Here is a 23,751-nt window from a genome sequence, read left to right on the forward strand (position 1 = left end):
CGCAAAAAAAGATGCTCCAAGTCTTTGTTAATATATTGGAGACCAAGAAAGTAACGAAAAGCTTTAAGGAAACTATTACAAATATTCAAATAACAAAATTTGAATAATTTTAAAAGAAGAGAGCAATATCACTTCAAAATAGAAAACAATTTAATCAATATTGACATGACGACATAAAATTGGACATATCAGTCGAAATAGTTCTACTGTTTTGAAGAACCGAATTTACAGTATTAATGTAATTTATTACATTCAACACGCAAATAATGTCATAGTGATGTGCTTAAGTATTTAAAATAACATTAATTTTGTGTAAATATCAACACTTCGATTAAACTTAAAACTATAATTTATAACTTGAAACTATGATACATAATTAAAACATATAACATTATTCCTTCATAATATGTTATATATTTGTAGTATGTTATATTCATACGAGCATTGCCGGTTTTGTAATAATTACAATGGTAGTATGAATGTGCTTAATACATTCAATAGAGCTAACGCCTGAAGGTTCGGTTATGCTATTGCGCACTACAATGCAATGTTGCGGGTTTGTATACATATAGCGCCTCACCAACATAGTAAATGGTAGCTACAGTGCTGTTAATATTCTGTACTCAAATAAACTTTTGTATTAGTATAAAATCATACTATTGTATAAACTATATGATTATATAAACTAGCTTTATAATACTTTTTTTTTAAATACAAAACTATTCTAATAGCACCAAAGTTAATTGTTATAGACACATCTAATGATAATACTTGTAAGGATGTAACATATTAATTGACGTTCCTTTAAAAGTATGTATATATTGAAATTTTATTCGCTGTCTTAATGCAATGTTATTCTCCACGAATTATATGTTTAATTATCAATCTTGAAATAAAATTCAGAATAATGCCATTTTAATGCATTGATGAATTCCCAGAAAGATATTAATCATCGCCCTGCTAACATATTTTGAGGTATTTATATAAGAAATTGGTGATTCATTAAAAAAAAAAAAAAATAAATAAAAACATCCTATGCTTCGAAATTTAAAAACAGTTAAACTAGGTCCCTAATCGAAATAATGCCATTACAAAATGAGATTATGAGATTTTAGGTTGTTACAAGCTATAAAAAGTGTGTAATTCGAACGCTCTTTTTCTCAATTAAAGCAAATTTATGCCCCTAGCGGTATGTATTTACTGAATAAAGCCTTTAAATTTTATAGTTACTCATTTTAACTCAATTGCAGTGAAAGAGGGGTAGTATTTATAAATTAAAAATTGGTATAATCATTTTTTTTTCCTTTTTATTGATTTTTATTTTTTTCTATTTATCTGTACTGAACTTTTTTGAACTTTGTACGTTTATTGGAAAGATTGTAAATACATAAAGCTATGCATGGAACGTTTTTCTAAATTAATGTATGTTGAATAAAAAAATGTTTGACACATTTCTACATTATTTTTTTTTCTCGATTAATAATAATACAATCTGCTACAATTAAGATCAATAAGTATTATAGTTTTAAGTGTTCATTCGTAAAATATATACTGAAAAAGAACAATGAAAGAGAGAAAAAAAAATGTATTAATACTTACAAAATAAAAAAATATATAATGAAAGGTATAAACAAAAATATAATAAAATAAAACTGATTAAATGACAAAATATTCATGAACAAGATATAGAAATTTAAATGTAGGTAACAATAAAAATAAATACATACAACAAAACAAATTTAAGTACCCTGGGCAAGACTATATATCACAACGGTTCGGAAAAAGAAAGTATGAAGGAAAGAATAACCAAACTAGAGAAACTAAATATTGAGACCTGTAACGTATACAATAAGAAAAACATGTTCAGAAAAGCGAAAATATGACACTACTACACAGTCGTTAAACAGGCTATTGCATAGTATTCTAAACGGGACGAAAACCACATGCCTCTCCAAAAGAACTACTGAGAATGAAACGAAGAATTCTAAGAAGAATCCACGGCCTCATACAGACACAAGAAGGATACAGGCTAAGACCCAACAAAGAAATATAAAAAGACCTAGAAACAGAAATAAGGATCGGGAGACTGAAATTCTACAGGTATATGGTAAGAATGACCCCGAAAAGACTAAACAAGGAAATATTCCATAAAATCCTAGGATAAAAAAGCTCAGGAGGATACATCTGGCAGATGAAGGGAGAAACGGAAAGACTAGGAATAACGAACTAGGACTGTCTGGACGGAGAAAGATATAGGAGAAGACTGAAGGAAATCAAGGTTCTAGTGGGGAAGAGAAATTCAAGAAAGGGGGTCGCATGGACAGAAGAAAGAAATTATCTCCGGCAGAGATAATGAGGGAAAAATGGAAGGAAAGGAAAGACAAAAACAAGAGAAAAGCCAAAAGTAATGATATTCGCGTGGCATCTAAGGCCATAAAAATATCAAAATAAATACACATTCACACATATATCCAATACATACATTCAGTCTTAGGACCTCCGAAACAAGCTTTGCCATTCTCGTGTAGCAGGCAAAGCAGGGTTCTAAGAGATCCCAGCCACCTCACTGGTATTGAATTTATACATTTTTTACTTCTCGGTTTTACACGTTTAAATATTTTTATTTCGTCGTAAACCTTCGTCTTGCCCCACAGTATCTTTTAATAATACCCCACTTATTCCTGTTGAAGAGATCCGTTACTTAGAACTAAATCTGGAGTAACGACTGACATGGAATCCTCATACAAGACTGAAAAGACAGAAAAAACTGCTCGTCGATTCCGACTATTACAACATTTACTACACAAACGGTCCAAACTTCTAATCCATTACAAAAGACTGATCTACATGACTATTATAAGACCTATCTGGACATACAGAGTTGAGCTATGGGGCTCCACTAAACCATCGAATTTCTCTTGAATCCAATCCTTACAGTACAAAATTATTAATGCTCCTTACTTTGTCACAAATCAAATCATCCATCAGGACCTCAATGTCCCCTATGTTGCCGATTTGGCCAGAACCAGATACCAGTCCTTCCATAATAAACTTCCCAACCACCCAAACCAACTCGTTTCTAACCTGGCTTCTCCTTCACTACCTAATAATCCTCCTAGGCGTCTGAAAAGAAGATGACCTCGAGATCTTCTCCTTTAGAAATATTTTTGGAGTTATATCAATGGGTAGATTCTCCACATGTTTGTATTATGTCATAATATTACTTACAGTAAATTTACTTGATGTGTATATATGCATACAGTTGTAAATAACAATAAATATATTATTTAAAAAAAATATTTTAATAGCACTTTTTTTTTTTTTGCAAATCTAAACAATTTCGTTGCACTTTATCATGTTTTTACTGGATAAAAATCCGCGCTATAGAGATAAAAATCAATATAAAACAATTAAAGTTCATATGGTTAGTTTCTTTATTATATTATTGAAATTTTATCATACCAATTCACGGTTGTAATTATATTTTATAATCGAATCTATATTTTATTGACATATATTTTTTCGGAAGCTGAAAAAAGATATATCAACGATGATATAACCGCTTTGAAATGATAGATATATTTTTTAATAATCTTGTCCAGTGGTAAATAAGCGAAGGGAACAAGCTCTCCTAGGCATGCGCGGGACAAGATGCAAGCCCAGGGCCAGAAAGCTTACAGTTCTGGCTGGAGAAGGAACCCTCATACGGCGAAAGGTAACTCATTTCATACAGTCTTAAACTTATCTTCACAATTCTCTTCATAACGGTCACTTTATCCTTTATCGTATTATTACAAACAATAAGCTCATGAATATATTTTATATTACAAATTCAAAAAACTAATAATATCACGTAAAATGGAAATAATTGCTATTGAAATGAAATAATTACAGTGCTAAATTTAATCTTTTTGTCTCTAATTATTCTTTTAATAATATTTAAGCTATCCAAAACGAATTAACTATAATATAGTTTTTATGTTTATAATTTATAGCCTTATTATCATTACGAAAATTCCAGACATATCAAAATAGGCTTGTTTCTACATGTCTTCTTAACATATGCTATTAAGATAATATATAAAATATTATAAATTATATTCGAAATGTATTAGAAGATGCTTATTATGATTGATGTAGACATGTAAATACATTTACGAGGTTTTTAAAAAAATAAATAACATTGAAATGAAATGGAAAGAAATTTCTTTTTTTTTTTTTTTCTTTTTTGTTAATGATTAACCAGAGGATATGTTGTTGTTATGCATATTTTATAATATTTACATATTCTATGCCCTTTACTTTAAAGATTATGCTATGATTTCATTTAAATTACTCATAACTAATGTGTACACGCACACCCACACAGAGCACGCACACTCACACGCACTCAAACACAAACCCACATAAATTATGATTTCCTGATATGATCACGCCAGACCAGAATTCTTTCGTGGTATGGTACAACACGTAGAAATGTTCCAAAGAACATTGGAAGTATATGAAAGTCATGTTGTTGCTATCCATCATACAGAGAATGGACCAGTGAGTATGCTCTGGATAAATATAATAAAATATCCAAATAAAACTAATAATATACAAGAGGCTATGGTCAGTTTTTAAACAATGTTAACATGGTATATATACATATAATTACACATATAATACTTTTAAATATAATTAAATGATATACTATTGACGATGACAATGGTAAGATCGGAATCAATCAACCTTATGATGCAGTGTGATTTTACTCCTAGATCTTAATTCAATTAGTGTTTTTTTTTGTTATATAAATGCAGGGTAAGCAAAATCTACAACTAAGGATATCAAAATATATCTATTCACACATTTATACAAATAAAATCACCAATCATCATGCAAACCACAATCTATTACTCTTATGATTACAGGGAAAAAAACTTTCACTCAACAATAACATCATATACTTAGATACTGAAGGAAAAAAAAAATTAAACATTCCTATTAATTTGTAAAAATTTATTAATTTTACTTTAAAATTATTTAAAGTTTAATTTCAAATTAACATCACGAATTTAATAGGAAATTAAATTAATATTAAAAAAGTAAATCAATGTTTATCACTTTAGTAAGTAAAACATAAAAATTGACTATAATTATATTGTAATAAATAAAAAAGAAAAAATGTGTAATTAAAATAAAAACCTTTCCTATAATAATTTTATAGAAATATCTTATAAATGATTACCTTGTTTTTTTATGTTTAATCTTTTATTTTTATTTTTGAGTATGTTTCTAAGGGGACAATTCGTTTCTGTTGATGATTTATATGGTTTTTATTGACAAAGTATCGAAAATTAATACCATTAAGTTTATTTTGGAAGTAAAATATGATAAAAAAGGGTTTGCGGATGGTGTCAATCTATAGAGCAGAAAATAAAATAAGATATATGCCTATATTTTGATTGCAGTGACAGTGGACCCGGAAGATTTTGGTCCATTTCATAAAAGTTGTACGAGAAGATATACAAATTTATTTAAAAATTATTAATATTTATAATCTACCTTTGGTAAATGAAAAAACATACGTTGAAATCAAATTAGGTTATGGTAGATGGTGATTCTAATTAATAATTTTAGCATATTAATAAATCAGGTTATAATAAGAGATGACTTATGGGTTATGAAGTCTAATTATAACTAATTTAGGATATTGATACTATCATGGATCAATAAAATCTGGTTCTAACAGAGATTCCTATTTTGATACTCAGTTATTATATGGCACCTTAGGTGGATGTTGGTCTAAAAACAAATTTGTAATGTAACAAGTTAATTTTATCTTTGTTTTTCTATCCAAATAATTTTTAGAAAACGATAATTGTGAGTTTAACTATATTGAGAGATATGGTGCAATTTCAGTACTGGCTGTACTACACTTACGCCCAAAGGGTTGTAAAGTTTTGATGTTTATCTTGATTGGTTTAAATCCTCAATTCGCCCTCCAATGATGCACCTAAAAACTAGTAAGAAAGTGAAAAATAACACAACTAAGAACAGATTTTTACTACTTCTATTAAATTTCCTGGATTTTCATTATTTTAATGACCTTGAATGAAGTGTTATTTTTTCGTTTTTGTGTGATTCAGAAGGAAAATTTGACAGTCTTCAAAAATCGCTAAATTTTTATTTGAGTTCAATAGGGACTTTACATTAATCAGAACGGCATCGTAAACATTCATATTAATACTTAAAGCCCTTCACTATGTAAATAACTAATAAGAAACTAACGAGGTGAAGATAGTTGACCGTAGATATATAAGAGGAGAAGATGGTCGGAGGGTGCAGTCAGCAGAAAAAACACAAATAAACAAAAGATTATTTATCTATGCCGACGTTTCGACATGATTTTCAGGTCTTCATCAGGGCTATAAAAACAAAAGTCGGTGGATCGAGAAAGTTCAAGTTTGGTTTTATAAATTTCGTTACGGACATCAAGACCTAAGTATGTTCCTCTGGAACATCAATTTAATTGGACTTTTTGCCAAGTCTCTACTTCACCCTTTTGGAATTTGTTTCCTCCCTCATTGGCTACCATTACGTCCATGGAGAATAAGTCACTAAGGGCGGTGTTTGCCGATCCCTTTCTAGAGTTGGTACCTGGTCTCCTTTATTTGTCCTTCTCGATCCCTTACCCATCTTGAATCCATTACAGGGTTTGTGATCAGGAATGTTGACAGAAGTCAATAGTTTTCCTGCCAACCGTCCTTTCCCAGGGGACAGGTACCCAGAACCCCCCAGCTGTTCCGGCCAAAATCTATTTTGAAATGTTTAAAATATTGGAGCGTTCAATACATAGCAATGTTTAGACAAGTTTCTATAGATTTTTTTTTAATATCAAAAACTAGTTTTTTATTGGGGATAATAAGTGCTTTCAATATTACGTTCCGCTAATATTTATTCCATACTTATAATGATATTTTTTTTTATAGTTTAGCTTGAAAAGTGAAATAAATATTTTAAGTGGCATTGGGTAATCTACTCTAGTAATTTTTTAAGGACCCAATAGACAGTAAATATCAACCTGAATTAGTAAATAAAATTCATGGATTAATTGTCCAGCCATATATATTGGTGAAACCAAACGATATATAAAAGACAGGATGTATCAACATGGGAATGATGTAAAAAATATGGAAAAGGAACCCAAATACAGCATTGGTTCAACATGTTGTTCAAAATAAGCATAAATTTGATTTTGAAAATGTCCAGGTCATTCATAAAGAAAATAATAATTTTAGAAGGAAGATATTAGAATCGATTTACATCTCAGAAAATATAAATTATACTGTCAATTTCAAATCAGATTCTAAGCGACTAAACCACCATTATTCTTAAATTTTGAGCAAAATAAATATGTAATTATTATATACAAAAAAGTTGATAAATAAATAAATGTTCAAATCCTTAAATTGTACAAATGTATATATGGAACAAATATACACTGATAAAAGTGTGAATAGATGAATAAATATGTTAAAAAATAAAATAATAAAAAAGGAGGGTATATGTATGTTTAAAAAATACACATAAAATAAGAATAAATTAATTATGGATTTTAAATATATTAAAAAATATTTGTGTTATAAGCAAAATAATTAGTAATGAATGTTAATTAAATTATATTAAAAATATAAATTAATGATAAAAAAATTATTGTTATATGATAAGGTGATAACAGACTCCTAACCTGTTGAAGGTAGGTTCTGTTTTTAAGTTGTAAATGTAAGTGAAGGAAGGAAGGAAAGTGTTTTGTAAAAAAGTTTTAAATCTAAGATATACAATTTTTTAGAAAAAGTTATGTAAGTAAGAAATCTATTTAAAAACCAAATTTTATGTATTTACTATGATATTATTTTAATGATTAATTTATTTTAAAGATGTGACAAGGGAAATTAGCCTGCAATTTTAAGATTTAAAAAAGAAATGACATCAATATTGAAGGTAGGGCCAAAGAAATCAGTGTGTAGTTGAAGGAAATAATGTAATTGTAATATAAAAATAAAAAATCTTTTTTTTTCTGTAGGTTGTCTAACTCTGTAGGTTGTATCCTTGAGAATGGCCTGGGGCCGAAACGTTGGGGAATTTTAAAGAATAAAAGTTGAGAGGAAAAACGATCAAAATTGTTTTAAATTAAGAATAAACTAAACCACTCTCAAACAAGCATATATAAAATAATTAATCTACTCCAGTAGTTTATTTTTTGATTCATAAATACAGAAATTAAAGAAAAAAAACAGAAAAGTTAACGCAAAAATTAAAACAAACAAAGAAATTAATCTTATAATTTAGATTCAATGACAAGAAGATTATATATTTTATTTCGTTGGTTGTAGAGGAAATTATCTTCCTTGTTCAATTTCCTTAATTAAGAAATCACTAATCTTCCCTAATCAGAGAGCTAATAGCTAATGAGTTAATTGATAATTGAAACTTCGCTTCCACCAAATCACCTAGTCTCTACACAAATACAACTCATAACACCGTAAATCATAAGCACAGCGCAGAATACACATTGATACATAGGGTAACACAAAATATTACTTTAGACCTTTCACATCCTAATAAATAAAACATACGACGAAGATGGACAGATTCACATTATAAGACATTTATTGTATGACTTCAGATTATGTAACGGTCACAAAAATAAAAAATGATACGATAAGTCCTACAAAAAGGTGTTGATTGGTCAGGATCTAATTTTTTTTTTTTTTTTAATTATTTATTTATTGTAATTTACAACTGTACAAAATAATACAATAAGTAAATATGTCGTATGTTTCATATACACTTGAAAATCTTGGGAAGGAACCACCCATTGGTGGTACTTCAAACATTAATTTAAACTAGAAGGTCTCGTGGCCATCTTCTTTTCAGACGCCTCGGAGGATTATCAGGGATTGTTAAGGATGAAACATTAAGAATTAATGGGTTAGGATGGTTAAGGAGTTTGGAATAAAAAGACGCATATCTGGTTTGGGTCAAATCTGCAACGAATGGGATGTTAAGGTCTTTGTGGATGAGTTTATTTGTAACGTAAAGGAGCATCAAGGATTTTGGATTGTAACGATTGGATGCGGGAAGAATTTGATGGTTTGGTGGAGCCCCAGAGCTCAATTCCATATGTCCAAATTGGTCTGATTATTGTAGTGTATACTAATTTTTTGTAGTGAATGGGAAGTTTAGAGCGTTTGTCAAGTAAGTGTTGTAGCAATCGGAATCTACGAGCAGTTTCTTGTCGTTTCAGTCTTGTGTGTGGATTCCAAGTAAGTCTCTTGTCAAGATGGAGTCCTAAGTATCGAATCTGTTCAACAAGAGATCTAAATTTAAAACTGATTCGCTGAAATGTATCAAATAAACTGACTTTGACTGACAAGCCATGAAAGGTTAAACTATGTTCTTGGTTCGTGGTGCTTGACTGACTTGTTTATTTGTTTCTTTTATATCTTAAAATAAAAAAAAGTATCTTCATTGTCTAATTTCCTTTATTAAGAAATCATTAATAAACCAAAATGTTTTGGAGACCGAGTGATTTGGTCGAAGTGAAGTTCCATCGATCAATTAACTCATTAGCAATTAACCCTTTGATCAGGGAAATTAGGGATCTTGCTGCTAGAGGGCGCTGAATGGTCAGTTCTTTCGTTGCCTTCATCATCCACCAATTTAATCACCATTAGGTATGTCTGATCTATATTAATAACTTTGTGTTCTCTCTTCAAGTCCCTTCGTTATCCTCGGGTTGTCCGAGTGATCGAAAATGCCTTTAGTTTCAAAATGTATCATCAACAAAACGATTCGAACATATTATACTTCAGAAAGACATCACTCTTAGCATTATTCATGTTGTGTACCAGGTTTATCAGGCGTATTTGAGATGTATATAACATTGTGTATGGAAAGTTTTACAAGTTGATGTTAATGGGAAGAACTTACCCTAATTAATACTGTGTCAGACTGCATGTTAAGTTATACTACCAGGCGCGATGTGGTGTTAACAATGTCATTATAATGGATTTTGAAATAAAGTTATAATTTTATAAAAGATACTCTTATAAATATATAAGAGGTAATTTATAAATAAGCAATCATACATTATGGTTATATTTCAATAAATGCTTTACATTTGATAGATCTTTTATTTTTATTAAGTGCATAATGAGGACATATCTATGACCTAGTCTTCATCATTTATTTTGTTAATGCAAGTTGCATGTTATCTGATGGAACACACATTTATGCTACTACAATGGTATATCAAACTTTGTTATTTTTAAGTGATTAATAACTAAGGGTTAGCCAATCGATTCCTCCATGTTTGCTGATAGAGGTGTAAATTTGTATACCAATACTGAGACATCTCTGGAGAGACTTCAGTGGTATACGGGAGAAGGAGATAGAGGTAGTGAGGAAGTAGAAATAACTAGGAATTGCATGATAATTATCATGTAATACTTGGTTCGACATTTCAAGGAAGAATTCGAACGAGCAAAGTAGTTATATACATATCTGGGGTTATCTTTTCGGTTACAAGTAGGTTCTAATATTGGTCAAATTCTCAACGCAAAGTCCTCTAAGTTGCTTGTGATGAAAAATATTTCTTTGCAAACATAAAGAATGCATTAACAGGTTGTTTATAAGGAAGAACCTGCCAAATAACACTCCTAAATATATGATATATTTGGAAACAGATATGGACTGTTCTTTTGTGCAATGCAAATTAGATTATAAAATTTTAAAATATGATGCCGTTTACCAAAAAATTGTAGCTTTAGAGGGTATACGAAGCAAAAATAACATTTTTTTTTAAAGAATGGGTAAAATTAGTTGATAGTTGAGGCTGTACATTTAGTACAAGAGAAAAAGAAAATAAGGCAATTATTTCACCCCAATTTTAGATTACTTTAATGAAACCTATGTATAATTACTAGTCAAAACTGATGAGTCTGCCAAGTATAGATAGGGGGAATAAAAATGGCGACTGTTCCATAACCTTAAAAAACATTAATTTTTCATTCGGAGCTGTATATCTTAAAAACTACCGACAACACTAGAAAATCTAAAAGAACATTATTTGAAGACTATTTACGTCCAATAGTTCTCGAGATATAGCTTTTTAAAAAGCAACATTTCTTAAAAATATACTGAAAGATTAGTAGTTAGTTAATTTATTTTGAGAAATCTATATATCAGGAACTATGTGACGTATAGATGTCTATTAGCACTCAAATTAAAGCTAGTTAAATTTACTATAATATAGTTTATAACGTTTATCTTTTTAGGAGTAGTAATTTTTATGATATTTGACAAAATAAGTTCACAAACTGTTAATTTCTAGTTGTTCGTATAAAATGTTTGTTTTTTGAAAAAATATATCTCTAGATCCATAAGACGCACATATGTCTGCTAGCACTCGAAATAAAGGAAATTTAACTTATTATAAAGTAGTTTATCACACATTTCTTCATAGGGGTAGCATTTTTTATGATATTCGCATATGAATATAAATTTGGTAAATGAAAATTTGTGCGAACAACTATAAATCAATTTATTTTAGCAAATATCATGAAAACTACTACTCCTACGACGATAAACGCATTAAACTACTTTATAGCCCATTAAACTAGCTTTAATTTGAGTGCTAACAGACATCTGTACGTCAAATAGATTTTATAATATAGATTTTTTAAAATAAATTCACTAACTACTGATCTTTCAGTACGTCCCATACAACATTTTTATGAAATGTTGCTTTTTAAAAAGCCATATCTCGAAAAGTATGTAACGTAAATAACTTTATTAGGGCTCATATTTTAGCAAATTTCCTCTTCTTTAAATGACTTTCTCTTAGGATTTCTTGTATTATTCCTACTTTTTAAGATATAGAGCTCCGAATGAAAAATGAGTTTTTTTTATCGCTTTGATGCTGATCTTTCAGTACGTTCTGTACAACATTTTTATGAAATACTGCTTTCTAAAAAAATATATATCGAGAAATAATGAATGTAAATAGACCTATTAGGTAAGTTTAGCAACTTTACTCTACTTTAAATGATGTTCTCTTAGATTTTCTATTATTGTTGGTAGTTTTAATGATATAGCGCTCCGAATGAAAAATTAATTATTTGTAACGTTTTTAAAAAGTCTTTATTCTTCATTTTTTATTCCCCCTACGAATACTTGGCAGACTCATCAATTTTGACAAGTAATTATACATAGTTTTCATTAAAGTAATAAGAAATTAGGGTGAAACAACTGAATTTTTTCTCCTCTTGGGCTATTGTACTAATTTGATTCAGTAGAAAGATGGAAAAGTCAATTGCATACTACAATTGGTAAAGCTAAAGATAATTAAAAAAAAAATTAATAAAAATTGGGCACTGCGTGTCATTTGTATTTATAATACAACTGTCTTTAACTCTGAGTACGTAAAGTATGAAAGCCCTATTGAATTGATTCAGTGTTCGAGATTAGAGGTAAACTTTTGATTTAAACTGTAAACCGTGGTAAAAGGGCATGATATATAAATGGGCTATATGTAATAAAAAAATTAAAATCTGAAACCCATGAAGGATTAAGGGTGCATTACTTTGTAAGGAAGTACTGTTACTAGAACAGCGCTTGTGCAAGGGGGCGATTTGGTCAGAATCATGCTCGACCGCTAGACTTGTACCCAATTAATGAGGCTGGATGGACCCCATGAGGGCTCCAGAATCCACAGGGTTGACTCACGGCTACAGTGTAACAGAAAATAATTATCTCCCAAAGCCAGATTCTTTGGAGTCTGTGGCATCGTGCCTTACCACAGTGCTATGTGTAATAGAAAGATGAAAACATGCTTTTATTAGGCAGATATTCCGTTTTAAATTCACTTAGAAAAAAAAATTCTGTAAATATACTTTGGTAGAAAAGAAATTAATCTATATTTAATGGTTTAGATGTTGGAAGTTATTATTGTCTATAAAATGTGCTTTAAGTTATAATAATATAGCTTAATTATAATAACTAAATAAAAAAAAATAAAATAAAATAAAGCCACAGAAATTTTCCCTAGCAGACGGAATATAACGATGTAACAATTATAGAAATGTTTTAATAACAGAGCTTAATTATAATAACTAAATAAAAAAATATGTAGATAAAAATAATATATAAAAATGATAAATCATAGATTTTTTTTTTACCAAACGTTATGTAACGCTATTTTTAATAACAGGGTCAGTTATAATAACTAATAAAAAAAAAGATAAGCCATGGAAATTCTTCCTGGGCCCTGTTTCATAATAAAAGCTAATAGTATTAGTTCATAGTACAAGCGTAGAAACAAGTGTGATAATAATACTAATACTTATTATTTTCATGACAGGGATGACTATTAGTTATATTACAAGAGTTGAAAAATACTAAAGTACAAGCTACTATTGTACAAGGCTGTGTAATTGAATTAAGATAAATCTACGAGACTAATAGTATTAGTTTGTACTTTATTATGAAAAAGGGTCCTGGTAGACGGTATTTAACTATTTAACTAGATATAATTTAGATTTATGTTCTTACCTTTAAGTTTCCTTCCATCAATCCCATTCCTAATTCTCCAGTTGTCTAATGTTGTCTTATTCTGCAAATAAATTAATTGAGAATTAATGCCTGCGCTAAAAATTGCTAAACATAAACTGATGAGCGATGTTTTAAGATTCAATATGGTCAGGAGACTAACTGGTCTCTCCAGTTGGGGTCTGTGCTAGCATGCTCAGATGTTCAATCGGGAATTCCTAGATGTTCCTATTAATAGCACCACTTGTCCAAAAAGTATTTAACGAAATTAACAAGCCAATTAAATTAACAAACCAATTAAATGTGAGGATATAAATATGTTTAGAGTACCTGATAATGGGGTGATGGCCCCTAAAATAAATTTAATAGGGAAGAGTTTTCACTACAACCCTTTAAAATAAATGCAAACTCATCCAGTAATGAAGCTATAATATTGGAATATATTAATTTAACAATTATGAAAGTTATAAATTGAGGAAAAATAAAACGTTTGAACGATTTAAATAAAAAAAAAAAATTAATGAATGTTAAATTTTTACAGATTGGAGAAGATGATCGGGGGGTACGGGGTGCGGTAAGCAAATAAACAACATAAATAAACAAAAAAAATTAATTTATGCCGACGTTTCGACCTGATTTTCAGGTCTTCATCAGGGCTATAAAAACAAAAAGACAACCATAATTTAGAGAGAAAAAGGTGATTAATAACTATGGACAAAGATAGTAGTAGATTGATTACATTATTATTTATATACATATAAATGTGAGTAATAAATAAATGATACAGTGGAAAGAATCTATAAAGAATTAGTTAAATTAATAATGGAGCTTATGAATAGAAAAAAAATATTGTAAAAGGAAACAACAGGGGATAAGAAGAAATTAATGGAGAAAGGGGAATGAAAAAAGTAAGAAATGCGAGAGTAAGGAGAATCCAGGCTAAATTGATATGAATTTCAGGAAAAGCCGCTAGAGTGCAGGTCGGCAAAAGACGTTACATAAATAGAAATCTCAAGTTCAAAAAGATCGTAGAGATAAAATAGTAAAAAAAAGAACATAAAAAGGTGTAAAATGTAAAATAATGAGAGCCCAAAAAGTAATAAAATGTATCAATATATAAAGGGCGTGTAAATCGTTAAATTTTTACACTAATATGTTGCAAAAATATCAATATTTGTATTTTATTTATTGTTTAAGTCCAGCCTAAACTCCGCAGGCCCGCCCGGTAATGGTTTACTTAAATAAAATCCTTGTGAAATATCATATACCTATAATTAAATCTTTTGTTATTTACTTAATACCAGATTGGCGTTGTGGGCCTTACATGGTTAATGTAAGAGGTATATATTTTTTTTTTAACAATTAATTATGGGGGGTATAGACTCATACAAAAGACACCCCTAACTATACACAATGTTATAAAGATAAAATAATAATTCTTAATACAAGATAAAAGTATAGTTAATAACAAAAACAATGAAATTTGGACTTGACAAAATTAATAATTGACTTCTAATGGAAAAAGGAAAAGAAAACAAATTTAAGAAAAATATGAAGAGAAAATAAAAAAGAAATTAAGATAAATAAAATTTTAGAGTGACAATAACAGAACTGATAAATATAGAATTTATAACATGATGTCCTGCAGCAGCCTGTGGTTCAGTCTTCGGGTTATGGTTGGGTTTCTCAAGTTGTAGGTCACTGCTCCTTCAGCTGTAGGTAACTGAGAGTGGAAATTTATGAACCTTTTTTTTATGTAATTCTCTATTTTGATCTTTTGTTAATTGATTTATGAAATTAAGGAAACTTTTAAATTCTATGATCTGCTGTGGTAGTACTCAGAATGCATACTGACAATTATAAAATGTTTAAACAATTGTCAAACCTGAAAAGTAAGATCGATAATATGAAAAAAAAAAATAATCTATTAATTAAAGTGCCAGGATTGTCAAGGGTTGTAAATAGGCGAAACGTTTAAAAAATATGGAAATAACTGCTGCAATAATAAATATGTAAACTTTACAGCCTTAACACAATATAGCATTGAATTAAATCATAAGTTAGATTTTAAAAATACCCAATCCGCAAAATATTTTCACGGTCAATAAATCTATCAGAGAGTCCAGTGTTGTAGAAATAATGATGTACATTCAAAAAGAGCTATGGTAGGTATATTTATAAACTAGACGAATTATTAAAATTTTTAACAATTTAATAGAAGTTAATATATATTTAATTGAGAAGATGAAATTTCAGTTTGAAATCATCTGAAAGGGGCAAAACTACGAAATATTATATTATATTTATTATATGTATTTATATTTTATATGTGCTTGCATTACATCCTAAGTTCTTTTTGCAGGTGCAAGTAATGACCGATATGGACATCGTCAGCTTGAGTGAGGATGATAATGAATTTCAAAACCAGAACAGTGTGTCAGCAGCCGCCTACATAACAGGTAGATATATAGTTACCAAATTTCTTTGTAGTTAACAGAGAAAAATAAACCATTATATGGGAAATGAATACACCTAAGTTACTTCAAGAGATGAATAAAATTTACTCTAAATAACTAACTCAAAGTAAGCTTACGTACTCCAGAAATAATGTACGGAATGTACTGCACGGGAGTCTTTCTTGATGTTGAACAAGCTTTTGATAGAGTCTGGCATCCAGGTATGCTCTATAAACTTCGTCAGTTAGCTCAAAGTAAGCTTACGTACTCCAGAAAACGAAACAAAAAATAGATAAACACAAAAATAAAACCAATAAAAGCAAAAAGTTTAAAGAATTATAGTTTTGTCATATTATTTGTACTTAGAATGACATTAATCCTAATTTCCAACTTCGACACGCCATCGGAAGTTAACTTACGAACCCTTCAATTTTAGTTATTGGTTTTAATTTAAAGACTAACACTTAGTGAAAGGTAATACCTGAAAAAGGTCCAATAAAAATTTAAAAGCTAACTTATTGATTTACCGTTTATTGGACAATATATGAACGGACGGGAAACGTGATCTAAAAATAAGTTCCAAAAAGATTATATTTATTATAAAACCTAAGGATTGGTGGTGTGGAGATGCAGAGAGATTTATATTTTGGTGCTTCATTCAACTGGACAGAGGTCATTTATGGAATTGAATCGTTTGGTATGACATTGGTGATGGCACCAAGATTATTTTGATATGAAAATATTTTTTTTTCTTATTTCTTTACTCAAGCATACAATTTTTTTTTGTATACATTCATGAAAATCAGTCATGTCTTGAAGAATATTCAGTATTTCGTACAGTCATCTATTATAGCTCGAATTGGAATTTATTAAGATAAATAAAGATATCAAGAATCTTTAATACATAATTAAGAATCTTAATATTATCTTATTCAGTGATTTTTTTTTATTGATATTTGGATGGCTAAAAATTCATTTTATTGAGGTTCACACATTTTGTTTAACTCTAAATAACATTTTATTTATTTTTATGTACTTTTTTTTTCTTTTATTTATTCTTCATTCTTCTTTTATTTTATTTTAGTATGAATGTGATCATTCATCACTATTACCAATTGCCCACAACGGTGTGGCAGATTGTAATATCTATCAATAAATATAGTTTTTTTGAAATATGAGCTCTATATAACAAAGTCCATGGAATTCAATCTTGCTAAAACGATTAATATGTGTGGTATAAGAAATACATTTTACCATTATAAAATTAGAAATCTAATGGTATTTCTACTGTAAATTACTGCACATAATTTGCATACAGATATTACAAATTTTTAAACCCACAAGATTTTACCTTTTTATCTTTCAAAGACAATTAAAAATATTGTTTCCATTTTCAGTTTGTTTTATTTTATTTTTAATATTGTTGCTAATGAGATCAATGGAATACCGAAGTATTTTGAAATTCCAGTTTTTTCTTTTTGGATCGATTTCAATAATTTTCATTATTTTGCGTTTAAATCAATGAGATCATGCCTAGCACCTGGGACTGACTTTACAAATTTCCATTTCCTTCATACTTTCTCATTATCCGTTCCTAGCTCGCTGATAGTATATTTAAAGTAAACCACAATAGTTCCTATTCATTCCTCTTCTCCCAGTCCGCAGGCGTTCCTTAAGGTAGTGTTATTGGCCCCATCCTCTGTTCAGCCTACATCGCAACCAATCCAATATTATCCTCACTTTGTATGCCAATAACACATGTTCCTCAGTTGAGGAATTCCAAAATTGGAGGATTCAAATAAGTACTAACAAATCCCATTAAATTATTTTTACTCTTAGTCGTAAACCCTACGGACTGTCCTACTAATATATTATTAATTATTATTATATAATAATTTAATAATATTTCACTTACCCCTGTCGAACAGATCTAATACCTTGGTCTACATCCGGACAAACGAAAAACTTGGAATCTTCATACAAGAATGAAAAGATAGAAAACTGCCGTCGATTCCAACTATTACAACATTTGATTTTTATGGAACATGAGCTTAAAGTACTAAAAAAATATCGAACTAAGTCAGTTTAGTCTCGTTTAGGTATTAGAGCCGAGATTTGTGAAAATAATTTATCTAATAAATAATTAGAAACTGCCTTATCGAATTTTATAACTGTTGCATTATCCTTTCAGACAAACTATATTCAATATTTATTTATTTGTTTAAATAAATGACTAAACAACATGCGAATAAGTGTTTAGAAAACTACAATTAAGGAGAGATAAAAGAGGTGACAGAATAGTACACCTGAATAGAGTTCCATTCCAACTAGTGAGAGAATTCAATTATCTTGGTGCCTATATAAATGAACATGGCTGGGGGAAATTAAAGAGAGAGAGAGTGAAGCTGACAGGAATGGGTTCCAAAACCAAGAAGAAATGCTTCCTAAGCAATGGAAACGTAAGTAAAAAGTTAAGGTCTAAATTCAAGACTGTAAAAAGATCGTCTAGAAAAACTTAATAATGACCTATTCCAGCGAGTCATGGGCCATTATCTTTCAACAAAAAGTTCAGATTATAGATATGATTACCTAGCGAAGGGTCGAAGAAAAAATAAGGTATGACCTTATAAGCAACACTAGAATAAGAAAAAATAAAAATGGATTCGGCTCAAGCAGTTAAGGAGACACCTCACACGAGACTGTTGTAGCCGAGTTGAATTGTCTACCTTAGCAACCTCCAGTCTGTTCGGAATGACTTGGGTCCCACAAAATAAAAACTCGACTCTTCCACTCTGGTTAGAACGGGTTGGTTACTTATAGGAATACTTACCCTGCTCCCTTCTATGGTTAGGTAGGGTGAAAAAAATCGGGCGATTCCCACTGTTAGCTAGAGAAGAGGATCTGATAAAGAAATACATAAACGGCTAAAACTAGCAACAATGATCATTCATTGTTTAAAAGTATTTGAATATTGTAAATGGGTCGTAGTGGAAAACTCTTCCTTATTAAATTTCTTTATTTTAATATATCAGTAACTACGTTTTGGGACCGCATTAGGTACTCTTAACATATTTATATCCTCACATTTCATAATTAAACTGGTCCCTCATTTAGTCTTAGGCATAATAGTCACAATAATCATTATTAATGTCTGTTTGTTTTTGAATAAAGTAATAAATAAAATTTTATTTATAAAAAATAGAGAGAAATTTAAAAACATTTTTTTTATTTATTATATTATTTAAAAACAAACATACAGCAATAATGATTATTGTGACTAAATAAGGAGGCCAGTTTAATTACAGGGTGTAACGTTGTTACTGATATATTGAAATAAAGAAATTTAATGAACCGTCCGTAGCCCACATGCAGCTCTAAGTCTATCGTTCTGAGATCTGGCGGCGCCGGATCGAATCCGGCCTGGGGCGCTGACTTTTTTCATTAAGTGACGGGCCCACAAAATGAAAACTTGACCCCCCACCATGGTTAGAATGGGTTAGTTACCTGTAGATATCTAGGCAAACATCACCTTCGCCTTAAAAAAAAATTAATAAGGAAGACATTTTCGCTACAATTCATTAAAATAAATGCAAACCCATTCAGTAATGAACCTATAGTATTTGAATATATTAATTTAAGAATTATTGAAATGATAAATTTAGAAAAAATAAAACGTTTGAAAGATTTAAATAAAATTGCAAAAATATCAATGTTTTTTTTATTGTTTAAGTCCGGCCTAAACTACGCACGCACGCCAGGTATAGGTTTACTTAATTAAAATCCTTGTTAAGTATCATTCCTGTAATTAGATCTTTTGTTATTTATTTATTTAAAACCAGATCGACATGGTGGGCCTTACATGGTCAATGTAAGAGGTACATTTTTTTTTTAACAATTCATTATTAAGGGGAGGTATAGTCTCATAAAAAAGACACCCCTAACTACACACAATGATATAAATAAAAAAAATTCTTAATAAAAGATAAGTTTGAACGATTTAAATAAAAAAAATATCTAATTACTTTAAATTTTGACACTAATATAATACAAAAATATTTATTTATTGTTGAAATTATTTTATTTTTCTAGTGATCGCTTCTGTTCGTTATTTTGCCACTGTTCTGTTTTTCCTCAATTTGGATTGTACCATGCCTTATAAGTTTTTTTAAAAAGAATTTTATTTTTAAAAATCCAGCTAACGAAATAACCCAATTCGTCCTAAGCTGCGGAATGTTATTTCATATCTGCTTTAATACGTAGGTGGTATGTTAGTGAAGTTCTAGTCTCAATGTATGAGTAATAAATTTACTTTTATTATTATTGCTGTCGGGACAAGTACCACCTGCAGTTTTTTTTTCTGAAACATCCCGGTAATTTCTGAAATACGTGGGGAAAGTATCTACTACCCTCCATCGGTGCCGTTGCAGTCATGGTACCGTCAAAGTTGGTGGTTTAACTCACTCGGCTATAGACAGCCCTACGTACCGTGAATCTATGATTGTCAAAATAGAGAATCAACCCCACCAATGTGTTTCAGTAGATTCGTATTATACTTTCCCTTGGGAGGAAATGGGTTAATTTAATAAGTCGTTTTTTATAATTAAATTATTTTTGTTTTGACGTTTGTAGTTAATCGAACAGTAGCAATTTAAATTCTATTACATATCATTACGACTTTACACACATGATATAAAACCAAGAAATAGTTAAGATGTAATCGAATATTAGTTCGGTATTTCGAGTTCAAATTTTATAAATATTATTAAATTGTTACTGAGTAATTTGATTCATGGAACTTATAAATCGCATGAGCCTTTTGTTTAAGAAGTTACAAACAGACAAGCGACGGGCTGAATAAAACACATTAATACAATAATTATTCAGTATTACAATGCTATAATTGTTCAAAACACAGTTGAGACACTAACTTCAAAATTAGTTAAGCCAATTTGGACTACGTTGGAAGTCAATTAATTATTGACCCTCAAATAGAACTAGCTTAGGTATTTAATGTAAATATAATTTTTTAAACGATATAATTATTTTTTTTTAATATAAAGGTATATTCTCGTTTTGAAATATAGTTTCTTTTTTAATTTCGTATTTTAATGAATTCGTTCTTCAAAACAGTGCGGTACGAAAATAAAAGAAAGTATTTTTCAAGATTGGAAGTTAGCTGATTTCTGATGAAAGAGATAATTTTATGTTCTGATAATTTTATCCTTACAAATATTTATCAAACTTTTATAGCGACAATTATTAATGTAATATATAATAATTAATACAATTATAGCGAGTAGATTTGGTCGATGTACGACAAGTCAGAACATCAAAAGAGGAGATCATAAAAAAGGCAATCCTTCCCGATCAGACCTGCCCCACTAAAACCCCCAGAGAGCGACGGTTCTATATCACTTTTGAAATATTTGCTTAAAACGGGAAGACTTTAAGATAGTTAAATTGAGCAATATTTTAAAAGCGTCTGAAATTGGAAAAGCGGTGTATGCTTTAATTTTATTGTATTAAGAAAAGCACTGTGTATAGATATCTTACAGTTTTGTTGAAAGTGCATGGAAAAGAAACGTGCAAAAAGTCATGGATGGGTGTTTTTATTTTTAATATGTTTAGTGAAATCCAGGATATAGGCATATTTTTCACCGCTATGTTATTTTCCATTTCTATAAATATCTAAAAATATTCAGTAAACACTGTAAATTTTATTCGCTTTGTTGTTATTGTAATATTTTAAAATAATTATTTTGAGAAAGTATGACAGTAAAAGTAGGATAGCCACAATTAACGAAGTGTAAAGTATTGTAATTATTGTTGGTCGTTTAAGTAATTCATATTTTTTTTGTTAACATCTATGAAATGCAAGTAAATGCAAAAAAAAAATTGTAATATGAAACGAGAGAAAGAGACTTGTGAATGTAATGTTATTTGATAACGGGGTTTGTTGTTTCAAAATAAGCATTGAGTACCCTTTGACACAATACGTCTTATTTTCCTTTGAAAATTGTACAATAATATCAATATACCAAAATAAATTACAAAGTGACAATATGTTGGATGCGAATCAATAATATATATATATGATCTGATCAAGGTTAGGCGGACCCACCCGGTAGCTGAAATCATTCTCCAGCCATATTTATCTCTTCTGTGTTCTATGTATGTAAAGGAGACTTTCTGTTAAAGAAAAAGCAGTGGGGATTGAGAGACAGTTAGAGTTCTCGCGACTCTTCTTCTCACTATAATAAACTGCATAAGTACCAGCCGTACTCAAAGGTGAGGGGGTCACCGACTGTAATCAAATATTTTTGGTGATTATATATTAAAAATATTGTACACGTTCCATGGGGTTCTTCTCAATGGGTCCGAGAAACCAAGATAAAATATTTTATATAATTGTTGAATAATCGTTTTTACCTTTGCTGAATCCTTACAATCCAAAACCCTGAATGCTACTTACTTTATCACCAATAAAATCATACATAAAGACCTTAATGTTCCCTATGTAACCTTATGTATCTGTAGACAAATGTATCTAGCCCGAACCAGACATCACTCCTTCCATTATAAACTCTCTAACCACTCAAACCCCCTAGTTTCTAATCTTGCATCCTCTTCCATTTCTGACAATCCTCCGAGGCACCTGAAAAAGAAGATGGTCACGAGATCTGGTAATGTAAAACGTCATTTGAGTGCTCTGCACGCTAGTTTCTCTGCACGCCTTTGTCACTCCATCAAAAACTAAAATCAAATTTACTGGATGTATGTATATGAATCTACAGTTGTAAATAGCAATAAATAAATGTTAAAAAAGTACTTTTTTCAAGGTTATGTACCAATAATGTTTTTATTCATGGCGAATAATAATAAATATTGCGTAACTAGTGAATTAGGTTCAAACTTTAGAGATTTTAATTATTATAAGGAAACTTTGAACATAATAAATGTAGATTATGTTTTCCTTGTTCCTGATTTCAATTTTTAATCACATGAAAAAAAATCCAAAAAACCAATTAAAAAACTTAATTAAAAAAGTAATTAGTATTTAAACTTCTTCATTTATAACGAAATTTAATTATTTTTATAATAATAATAAATGCAGGGTATGATTTCCTCATTATTAGTACAAATTGATTTGATATTAATTTTTCATCAGAAATGATCTGAAATACAAACACTGAAAAAAAATGAACTTGATTAAAAAAAAGTAATTAGTGTTTAAACTTTTTCTTTTACAAAGAGATGATGTATCATAAGTAAAACAAATACAGCGATGGCCATTTTCCTATGGTCTATGGATTTTTTATTTTAAAATGGTCGTGAAGAATAAATTTGATAGTTAAATCTAGCCTGTCACGATTGCTGATCATAATTGATGAGTTTAAATTTATTAGAAATTACAAAAAACATAAGAAGCTTCTAGTAAATTTGGCCATTTTTTTTTTTTAGGAAGGAACGAGTAAAATTCATTTTTTTCGTACTTAAAAACGAATTTTCATGAACACCAAAAAAGATTTTGTCTGATCGGCTTAGAATAAACATAATTTTTGGCAGTAGAATGGTTTAGGGCCCTATTAACTATAAGAAATGGCCAAAACCAGACTTACATTAGCAAACTATAACCAGAGGTACGAAATGAAATGTTTGAGATTTTCTTTGAAACTAAATTTTCTATCTTATTAAAATT

At 29.5% G+C, this 23,751-nt stretch overlaps 1 protein-coding gene across 1 annotated transcript in view; it reads left to right on the forward strand.

Annotated features, from left to right (window-relative positions):
* Positions 1 to 3,672: 3,672 nt before the first annotated feature.
* LOC106692702 (KH domain-containing, RNA-binding, signal transduction-associated protein 2) overlaps positions 3,673 to 23,751 on the forward strand; it is a 41,300-nt gene continuing 21,221 nt past the window's right edge. Inside the window, exons 1-2 of the mRNA XM_014438799.1 lie at positions 3,673 to 3,715; positions 15,959 to 16,055. Coding sequence (XP_014294285.1) covers positions 15,968 to 16,055 — 88 coding nt within the window. The 5' untranslated portion in view covers positions 3,673 to 3,715; positions 15,959 to 15,967. The remainder of the gene's footprint in view (positions 3,716 to 15,958; positions 16,056 to 23,751) is intronic.

Source organism: Halyomorpha halys, unplaced genomic scaffold, assembly GCF_000696795.3.
Source record: "Halyomorpha halys isolate HHAL.00 unplaced genomic scaffold, Hhal_1.1 Scaffold68.1, whole genome shotgun sequence".
In the NCBI taxonomy this organism is placed as follows: Eukaryota; Metazoa; Arthropoda; class Insecta; order Hemiptera; family Pentatomidae; genus Halyomorpha; species Halyomorpha halys.